Genomic DNA, 11,582 nt, shown 5'->3' on the forward strand with positions numbered 1-11,582 from the left:
AGTACTCGCGATATTCTACAATTATAAATAAGTAAAGCAGTGGTAACATTAACAAACCAGCATATTGTTTATTTCAGGTCATCCCTCAAGTTTAATATGTTGCGTACAGGTTTTATATTTAAAATTCCTGTATTTTTAGTAAATGAAACGTATTGCCTTTGGCCCATCTTTTAACATGTATGCAGCCAAACAATGTCAATGGATTACATTTCTATGGTACTAGTAACAGTTTAAATTTTATCAAAAGCGTTAAATCGAAGAATTGCATGTACTGTTATCTCTATATTATACCAAATTCAGATAATTTGACCTATCGGTAAATTCAGTTAAGGCCATGTCAATAGCATGGCCAAGACGTGCAAGTTACATGCCAAATAGCGTAGTAAATTACCATGTCTTATGTTTAAAAACAACGGATGCTGGCCAAGCATACCTCGTACATACGAAAGTATACGTTGTAAAGTGTGCAAGTGCAATATCATATATGGACTTTTGCAACAGAAAAGAATATACGTTATACAGGAAAGCGTCATAATAATACTAGCAAAAGCAATTAAAAAAGACAGACATAGCCGTAATTTTCTCGCAATATATTATACACTTAGTAACGGAAAGACATAATATTAACATATTCAATAGGCAACGACTTCGTATTAACAATATTCAATCGTATACTTTTATGAAATAAAAATTATGCGTTTATTTGTTATTGAAGTTACATCTTTAACTTACGATTATAATGTTATCATTTTACTTTTTTAATAAAATAAAGTTACTTCAAGATTTGTTTTTATATTGCATGAAATCGACACCTTAGTATTCCAAGAAGGCGGCAACTGTAAACAGTTTTAAATTTAGTGTATATGTTCACGCAATGTGTCCTCACAATCAATATTTAACAGCATTGAAAACCCTTTGTTAACACAAATGAAGTTAAAGTACTTTTTTCAAAATCACAAATACATCATGATTATAATGATTATTCAGTTCATCGCTACACCAAGCGAGAGCTCAGTATTTTTGCCCTCTAGTTTGTTGTTGTTTGGTGTACGTGACTAGGTCGATTCATATATCGTGCCGTGACGGCATTCTCTTTGATCTTCTCACCTGGGTTTCAACTCAAACTTAACTCAAAACCCGTTTTATTTCCTAATTCAAGTTACAATGTATGCAACCACATGTATAGGATATAAATAAATAGCATGTTAATTTATTGGTAATCGGGTACAGGAATTCGGAATAAGTTATTAATAGTTCGTAAAATAATAACCATCTATACATGTACGTGTATATAAGCTTAGCAGGGCCACTGTTGTTTTATCCCGTCTACACACCGTGTCAACTATGTTATTCAGACATCGGTATAAACACAAGAGGCTCTGTTTGGCTATGTATTTTTTCGTAAAAACATACAAATACAATGTTATACAGAGTGGAAGTAATATTCAGTTAGTAATTTGTAAAGTAAAGGTAATTATATATTAGGTTATATCAATTATGTTACAGAAATAGTAAATTCATACATATATCATAACGATACTGAAAGTCAATATGGAGACAATTACGTGTCAAGGGTAAGTATCAATCAATATTTAGTGTAATAGATGTAAGTTTGTATGGGCAAAACAAATTACAATAAACTATTTAAGTATAAGTCACGTTTAAATGCATGTATTATACATAAAACAAACGTATTCCTTTAGTAACTGGCGCTCCCTTGGTAAACAATCGTTTAGTTTGTCGCACATCAACTAGCACCTATAATAACATTGCAACATTTCCAACAATATCATCTTCAGTCAGTTTCCAAAAAATGGAGAAAAAATGTTTGATATTCGCAAAACCAATATTTCGTGGTAGCGTTTAACCTCTCACTTAGAATGCCAACATACAAAGACATTAACTCATACAAAAGATTGTTAACGGATCAAAAAACCGATCGATACAACCATTGGCTAAATAAATCGTATGAATCACAAGAACTTACGCAATAAACTAAAAGTATATGCCGGTCCCAATAATTGTAGGAATATGCAGAAAGATGTCGGGTTTTTGGTTTTGTACCCGACAACTTGTCTTTAAGTACCGAACACATGTGCCAATTTATTTTAAAATCCCCGTTTATGATACAGTTACAGCCTTGACACTGTGTTTCCCATGAGCAACCGAACCGTTACAACAAGGAGGAAGGATGCAATCACTCTGGTTAAATTCGCCTTAACAAAAAAGCTCCTTTTTAAAAAAAAAAATATGTCTTTGTACAGTCAATTAATAAGATATGCATCATTGTTCAAACGAGAAGGATACTATAACAAAAATAAATAAAGCAACAAAAATATATGTGTTGTCAAATACCCTTCCAGATTTCAAAATGAAACTAATGGAAAACTTTACTTTTCAGTCTCTAACATAAGAGGCGACTGAAAACGGGTTCAATGATAAGGATAACACGTCTATGAAGTGTTGTATGAACATAATTTCACTGTTTTAAACAGTCATACACCCATCATTTTTTTCAATTAACCAACGAAAAGCATGAAATAAGACCAGCTATTAACCAGTTTACCTTTCATATGCCATGATAAGTCAGATAGGACACATATTCTGAAACAAACACAACATGACGGTATTCTAACGATTTTCATAATTGGAATGCTTCTTTCAATGCTTGCTGGCAGGCATCCGTTATCAGTCCATGATTGAGTATTTAATTTTCAAGAGCCCTATCGACAGTTTCAATTGTTTTCTTAAATGTTCCTTTAGGTATAGGACTGTTCAAGTCTAAATTCTAATAATTAAACACGCTGAAAGAGAAAACACACACTTTTACCTCAGTTATCTAATTTATTGAATTTTAAACAAGGCAAACCGGCATAAACAACTCGAGATGGGGCATGCAATTATCACAAAATATTTTTAAATCATTTAGTGGAAAAATATTTGTTTAATTTTGAACATAAGTTGTATATTTGTAAATTTTCTATGTGGAAATGCATGGTACTTGACGCCAAACTAGGAGTTCCTGCCAATCGATAAGATATAGCTTCGTGATATAATTTGCTAACGTAGGCGGAAAGCCCGGTAAATTTGTAAAATTACACAGCGCTCACTTATAGAAAAACCTTTTCAGATTTTAGTTTGGTAAAAGTTATCCAAAATGGTTATTAATTGATCAATATGGATCAATATTTATTGTTCAAGATTAAAAGAATTGGCTGCTGGTTACCAATACCATATCAACCATAATTTGGTATATGTCTAACAAAAAGGCAGTAGTTATATAATCTTTCTAAGAACCTTTCATAAGATATAAATAGGGCGTTTATTCGCTCTTAAAATTTACTGAAAGTCACATTGACGAAAATGGACTAGAAAATTTGCAGTAGATTTACTTAAAGTGGATCGACTATTTCAGAACATCTGAAACGAGCACAGAATTGATGCTCTTCCGGTTTGTTTCGACGGAAAATGTCACTTCATTTTTTTAGAAAGGAAGGTTCCCTTTATAGCTTAATAACTGCGAAAATGATACTAAAACACAAAAAGTATGGGGAATTTATTAAGAATATTATGCTACATTTGCGAATTGTGAAAAGCATGTTATAATTAAGTATTTTATAAGAATTGGTCAGGCAACATACAGTGGTTTCCATTACATACTGTACGTAGTGACCCTAACAACGCAAATAAAATGTTTACCATAGAACGATATCTAAATCGACACGATGTTTTAAGTTTGTAAGCAAAGATTATTCTATAAACTTATGTAAGAGCATATATGAAATAGTTATTTTTTTGAATGACGTTAAGAAAATTGGTGAAGTATCAAAGGCGCACAATATAGGTTCATACTAGAAATGCTTTTGTAATTTGAATACTTTTGTTAAACTCATTGACTTTAATGATCAAAAACTTATGATCTGAGTACCGATAGAAATATCATTCTTTATCAATCTTTATTAATAGCTACGTGGCCGCCAATTCCCCAGTTAAACAAGCGCCCAATTATCGCTATTTTTTATATATGACTAGGACTAGTGAAGAAATGAATGTACTAGATTGTACTAGATTTTAAATAATTTTAAATAAATCAAGAACAATCAATCCTCACCTATTAGTCAGATTTGGCCGAAATTACCGAACTTGGCCGAGATCTTGTAGCTATTCACATTGTGTCAAAGATTGAATCACATTGGCTCTCGTGGGCCAAATCTGATGTATATATCAATATTGACTCCCCTGGATTTATCCGAAAACGCCATGTATGACGTGTTTATACTGTAGCACCTTCATTTCTTCACCAACCTTAATCATATATAACGGGATATGTGTGTTCATAAAATCTCGGCGAGCTGTGGGACCACTCTAGATGTCATTCATTGCAGATTTCGCGGCATTTAGGAAACAAAAGTACTCCTTTGGCGAATACACCATCAACCGGTTGGGGTTAATCTCCCCATTTGGCTAATTAGCCATATTCCAGCCATTATAGGGCAGAGTTTTATAAACACAACAACAACAACAACAACAACAACATAAACTCTTGGTTAAGTTTCATTATCGGCAAACTTTGGGGTTTTGAGTGAGGTGTCTTTCCCTTAATAAGGTATTTAATTTTGTTTACACTCCAGCACCTTCATTCCTTCACGAATCCTTATCATATTTAAAAATATATTATGACCATTATATCCAAGCAAAGTTTGGATAATGGGTTACATTGGACCAGTATATCTTGAATTATCTGCCCTTAATTTATCACAAAATATAGTTATTGCCCTTGATATTTCAAAAGATGCCATTTTTACGATGTTTACACTAAAGCACCCTTATTTCTATGCCAATCCTCACATGCTATTTATACAAAATGACTATCATTCAGCATTTAATCCATGTTTCCAATTTTACCAAGTTATTGGTACAAAAGCATTTTCCATTCATTATTGGGAATTACGCTTTAGCGTAAAGCTTTTGAATTAAAAATGAACGGTGTTTGGTGTGCGCACGTCTGCAGTTCCGACGGTGTTGCCGTTAGATTTGTGAGTGCACAACGAGCAGTTGTGTTTCTGTTAAAAGTTCTAGATTGTTAACGTATGCTGCGTATCTACACACATGTATGATAGAGAGGTTACTGTGTTTTTGCCTAATGGCAAAACATTATTGAATACAAAGTGGCAAACTGTGACTCTGAGTATTTAGCGCAACAGATGGTACCAATATTGTACCACCACGATGGCGCGTGCTCAACTTACGTGACTTTAAAGTTTAGCCAAAACGTGGACTAAATGCTCTTGCATTAGTCTGTTGCTAAGCAACACAATTTACAATGTGGATATTTTGTCAGTGTTTTTATCATTAAGTATAAGGAGAAGTTACTGAAATTCTGCACTATGTAAAACTAAGGTTCAAATATTGTCTTTAAAGCTTTCAATTTTGAAAAACGATAATTTGCAATTGGTTTTTAAACAACTACAAGAAGGCCAATATATTTGCACATGCGCAGCTGATATTACTTTTTCGACTACCAATGCAAGCACCTGACAATATGCATGTGCTGACACTTAATTTGAACCGTCCCTGTCAGTGCTGATTAGGTTTGCTTAAAAGGTAGTACATTTTGGTCACGATCAACAGTATTTAGAATGGAAATGGCTATTCAGTCCGTCTCAATGATAATTATGTGGGTTTTTTTTGGTCAGTATAGAGAAAATACCAAATTTAATTATAAAATATATTTATGTATTATTTGTTAATATTTTCAACACACACACGCATATCCATCATTTTAAAACTTAACATGTGATGTCGACGAAAATTATATTTTAAACATAAGTATGTCCACTTCAATAAAATACAACATCAATAGAATTTGAAAAGTTACGAAATCGACAAATTCCGTAAACATAATTTTGTTTAAATGTTACATAACAATCTCGTTAAGTGTCTGATGTACCATTGGGCAAACTATATGGTGTCCGACCGCAGATCCAGAGTGCCCGTGTTCGATTGAACTTTTACATTTTTTCCAATTTTCTTTCTTTTTCATCATTAAAATAATAAAATAAAATTAACTTAACTTAAAATATTAAGTATCCAGTGCAGTCAATTATGGCAGCTTTCAATCGCATCTTCAGCACTTTCAGTGCTTTGATTTTCTGTACATTCTTTATGCCCCCACAAAAGAGGGAAAATCCATATATATTTGCCCATGTCTGTCCGTAAATGCGTCAGTGAATCCGTTCGTGATTCCATCTGTAGTCAGTATGCGAACTTGTGTTGATCAAATCTCTAAATATATATTACATAGAATCTTGAAACCTTAAAGGAATGTTAGTGGGTGATGAAGTTTTGCACCTGGTGTTTCTTTTCCCGTTGCTGTCAATAAAACTAGAGTTATGGCCCTTGAATTAGCAAAATTTGGCATTTCTGGACTTATGCGGCTCGAAACTTCAAGACTGTATGACCAAAAGTCACGAAAGCTTAGGGGAATGTTGTTTGGGTGATACAAGAGTGCACATTGGTTTTCTTTCGCGCTGCACTGAATAAAACATAAGTAATGTCCATTGAAGCAAAATTTGGTATGTCTAATCTTGTGTAGATCAAAACTCCAAAACTTTTTCACCTTATTCCATGAAACTTGGAGGAATATTTTTCAGGTGATCAGCTTGTGCACTTGCTGATTGTTTGCCGCTGCATATAGTATATCCAGAGTTATTGCCCGTGAATAAGCACAATGGACATTTTTTTAACATGTTGAATTTGTTTTGTTCATTAATGTTCATACACTGATGGGAAATTTCAGGAAGGTTTTTGATGCTGAATTGTGAATTATTATGATGGACATTTATGGAGAATGGACAAAATAATGCGCCTTGCTTTTGTGATAAACGCGCCATATGGGGGGTACTTGTTCTATTGATAAATATGTTTTTCAAGTAGACTTAAACTGGGGGCCACTGGGCGTAGTATTAATAATGACTATCGCAGGCTGGACATGGTTTATATCAGGTAGGGTAAAACTGTTGAACACTGGGTGTAGTGTTAGTAATGATGATCACAGGCTGGACAGGGAGTTAAAAATACATAAAGTAGGGTTAAATTGTTATTCACTGTGTGTGTTCTTTTAGTTTTTATAATCTAAGTATGAATACGTCCAAATCATCCTAAACTGAGAAACTGTTAGGTTTTTTATCTGAGTGGAGAGGATTGTGGTTAGAATGCTACCAAAAGGTTGACATATATAGTAATGGGACTGTCCCTCTCAACAGTTTCCGATCAATAAATGAAGAGTGCTTCTCACTTTTACTGCATGTCTTGTCCCCCTAACAAAAATGGGGGGAATATACATTTGCCTTTTTTCCGTCCGTGCATCTGTGTGTCCGTGCGTCATTCCGTCCATAAGTATGATGCGGACTTGTGTCGCTAAATCTCCGAAACTATTTCACTTACAGTCAAAACCTTGTTGGAATGCTTTTGAAGTGACGTAGTTTTGAAATTCGGGCTTCGTTCCTCGCTGCACATAATAAAACCAAAGTAATGACCATTGAATTAGCAAAAAATGACATGTCTAGACTTGAGTCGATCAAGACTCCGTATTGACGCTCGGACTCACGGACGGACAAGGGCAAAACTATATACCCCATCCCCATTTTGTTCATGGGGGAGCATGCAGCATGGGAGTATGTCAAGAAACCTTGGTAGGTTGTTATTAAGGTAATCTAGTTGTGCACCTTAGATTTTATTTCCCACTGCATTTTGTGGAACTCATAATGATGCACATGTACTTGCTTTTGTGACAAATGCGGCATACGGGGGCATCCATGTCCTTGCTTTTGTGACAAACGCGGCATAACGGTGCATCCATGTCCTGGCCTTTGTGACAAACGCGGCATATGGATGCATCCATGTCCTTGCTTTTGTGACAAACGCGGCATATGGATGCATCCATGTCCTTGCTTTTGTGACAAATGCGGCATAGCGGTGCATCCATGTCCTTGCTTTTGTGACAAACGCGGCATATGGACGCATCCATGTCCTTGCTTTTGTGACAAACGCGGCATAGCGGTGCATCCATGTCCTTGCTTTTGTGACAAACGCGGCATAGCGGTGCATCCCTGTCCTGGCCTTTGTGACAAACGCGGCATATGGATGCATCCATGTCCTTGCTTTTGTGACAAACGCGGCATATGGATGCATCCATGTCCTTGCTTTTGTGACAAACGCGGAATATGGGAGCATCCATGTCCTTGCTTTTGTGACAAACGCGGCATATGGGAGCATCCATGTCCTTGCTTTTGTGACAAACGCGGCATATAGAGACATCCATGTCCTTGCTTTTGTGACAAACGCGGCATATGGATGCATCCATGTCCTTGCTTTTGTGACAAACGCGGCATATGGATGCATCCATGTCCTTGCTTTTGTGACAAACGCGGCATATGGGAGCATCCATGTCCTTGCTTTTGTGACAAACGCGGCATATGGATGCATCCATGTCCTTGCTTTTGTGACAAACGCGGCATATGGGAGCATCCATGTCCTTGCTTTTGTGACAAACGCGGCATATGGATGCATCCATGTCCTTGCTTTTGTGACAAACGCGGCATATGGATGCATCCATGTCCTTGCTTTTGTGACAAACGCGGCATATGGGAGCATCCATGTCCTTGCTTTTGTGACAAACGCGGCATATGGGTGCATCCATGTCCTTGCTTTTGTGACAAACGCGGCATATGGATGCATCCATGTCCTTGCTTTTGTGACAAACGCGGCATATGGGTGCATCCATGTCCTTGCTTTTGTGACAAACGCGGCATATAGAGACATCCATGTCCTTGCTTTTGTGACAAACGCGGCATATGGGAGCATCCATGTCCTTGCTTTTGTGACAAACGCGGCATAGCGGTGCATCCATGTCCTTGCTTTTGTGACAAACGCGGCATAGCGGTGCATCCATGTCCTTGCTTTTGTGACAAACGCGGCATAGCGGTGCATCCATGTCCTTGCTTTTGTGACAAACGCGGCATATGGATGCATCCATGTCCTTGCTTTTGTGACAAACGCGGCATATAGAGACATCCATGTCCTTGCTTTTGTGACAAACGCGGCATATGGGAGCATCCATGTCCTTGCTTTTGTGACAAACGCGGCATAGCGGTGCATCCATGTCCTTGCTTTTGTGACAAACGCGGCATATAGAGACATCCATGTCCTTGCTTTTGTGACAAACGCGGCATATGGGAGCATCCATGTCCTTGCTTTTGTTACAAACGCGGCATATGGGAGCATCCATGTCCTTGCTTTTGTGACAAACGCGGCATATGGGAGCATCCATGTCCTATGGACACATTTCTAGTTACTGCAAATGTCACTTGAACGTATCGTTGATTGGAAACATCGAAATAAATTAATATCATATTCAAGAGGAAATGTTGCATTTGTGTTAAGCATTGTTTGTTCAGACCAGTGCACTTCTTTGTGCTATAATGCGTTTACATTAAAATGTTACGTATTGTAAATATGTTGCATCAGGGCATGCCCGCTTTATTTCATTATTAAAGGTAGATAAATCCAAGACATTTGACGGATAAAACATTGAACTCCTAGTTATTTACCTACGCCTCATTCTCTTTAATATCTCATTTATATATTGGTCAACCGCTGCCCAATGTTAGACTGAGTAAAGGTAAGACTATTCCAAAAGTAAGATTTTACAAAATAAGACAGAAAGGTAATATGGAAACAAATACATTCACAAATATGTTTGAAATGCCATGAGAACACATTTTCCCTATATTCCATCTGATGTTAAAGCTGTTGCCATCAGCCATAGACAGAAATTGAAAGGTAGCTTAAGTTATATTTAGATCAGTAATCCTATCGGAGAGACAAGTAAAAGCATCATTGTTTTCCCTGGATTAACCCGCACCTAAAGGTAATCTTATCTTCCCACAAAGTTTTATAGTGCCTGGTGTTATCTCGCATCAGATTCCGAAAGGTTTTAAGTTGCGTATAAGAGAGGATTTATGCAGATTAGCTTCTCCCATATATAGAAATATCAGGTTTTTACAAGACCAGTGTCAGGATAAATCTGACATTCTGCACCACGTCGAAGCCAAATTGTGTTATTTAGGCGTAGAAAATAATACGTTTGTTTCCGGTTTCAACGTAGTTGTGTCGGAAATTGTTTTTGTTAAGCAAATTGTTTCTTGTTTTTTGTTACCAAAAACTATAGATTATATGCTTAAGAACATTTATACAATCAATATTAGTATCACTGGTTTTGTTAAACGCCAAAACACTTCATTTTTAGCTTTTATTAGAAAAACATCAAACAAATGATAAAAAATAGTTCCCTAGGGCAATAAAAGGATTCGGTGAAAAAGGTAGGATGGGAAACCAGAAACAAACAATATTTTTACGCCTTACGGGGGACGTTTGTAATGCAATGTAAGATTGACAAAATACTTATTTGTCTTTTATGGTACTTTACCTTGCAATAAAATATACATATCTAAGTTTCAGTATTTTAAAGATCTTTTGCATAAAGTTTGTTTGATGCGTATTCATTACTGTAAGTAAGTCCTCTGGTGAGGATTATACACGAATATTAGGGGGTTTATTATAGTTTTTTTATACTTTTCATCAACAGGCACAATGCGCGTGGTTTCCTGGAAAAGAAGAAACAGTTGCGATGAAAGTCGGTTTCTGCGTTGTTTATTTTTTTGTTTCCTTCTCACGCTGTCCGGAAAAGGAGACGGTTTTGACAATTTAAGGCTTTAACGGTATTAGTTCCGTGAAAGAGCTGCATCTCCAGAAAAGAAAAGGCTTCAGTTTTCGCTAAACTCATTAATAAAATGTATCCACAAAAACTGCACGTACGGTGGCGATATAATTCTTGTATATTTGTCTAAATAATATATCACTTAAAAAACCTTCCATTTTATAAATGAAATGAGTATACCTACAAGCTTGACACTTTTGCAGAAAGTTTCATAGAATGGAGCAAGCACAAGCAGTTCAACCTTAAAAAGGACTTTACTCTTAGAAATAGTAGTTATTTATGCAATAATTCATTTCACTGGTAATATATTTGACCTAAGAAATACAGATAACACGTTAATACACTATAATTAAATATTATTATTATCATTATTATTATTATTATTATTATTATTATTATTATTATTATTATTATTATTATTATTATTATTACGCACTACTTCTGATGTACCGGCTTACATCCGCGCCGGGGTGTTCGGACTGGTTCCATTTAGCAAATTATTTATTGAAAATATTTCATATTATATTGTATTAATTTAACCCAATGTAACATTTGAAATCGAAATGTAGCACGCTTTATTTTACGGTCGCAGCACGCCAGACTGTATTTAGCTATTAATAAAAATCGAGCGATGGTCCTTTCATTTGGTAAATAAATGAGTCCTTTTACGTTTGAAACAAAAATACTAAAGACATTTTTTAAATGTTCGTGCGTTGATTCTTCCATTTCTTGGTAAATATTAAAGTAATCTTCATAAACAAGAAGATGGAATTAACAAATTTGCTGAAATTAACAATAAACG

At 35.7% G+C, this 11,582-nt stretch overlaps 1 protein-coding gene across 1 annotated transcript; it reads right to left on the reverse strand.

Moving 5' to 3' along the window:
- Positions 1 to 7,735: 7,735 nt before the first annotated feature.
- Positions 7,736 to 9,331, reverse strand: LOC128228642 (uncharacterized). Its single transcript, XM_052940063.1, has one exon. It carries the CDS (start codon positions 9,329 to 9,331, stop codon positions 7,736 to 7,738), a length of 1,596 nt encoding a protein of 531 aa, XP_052796023.1.
- Positions 9,332 to 11,582: the final 2,251 nt, after the last annotated feature.

This window comes from Mya arenaria, chromosome 3 (genome assembly GCF_026914265.1).
Source record: "Mya arenaria isolate MELC-2E11 chromosome 3, ASM2691426v1".
In the NCBI taxonomy this organism is placed as follows: Eukaryota; Metazoa; Mollusca; class Bivalvia; order Myida; family Myidae; genus Mya; species Mya arenaria.

Coding starts and splice junctions, on each gene's coding strand:
- LOC128228642 (XM_052940063.1), bottom strand. CDS start 9,331: ATGGATGCTCCCATATGCCGCGTTTGTCACAAAAGCAAGGACATGGAT.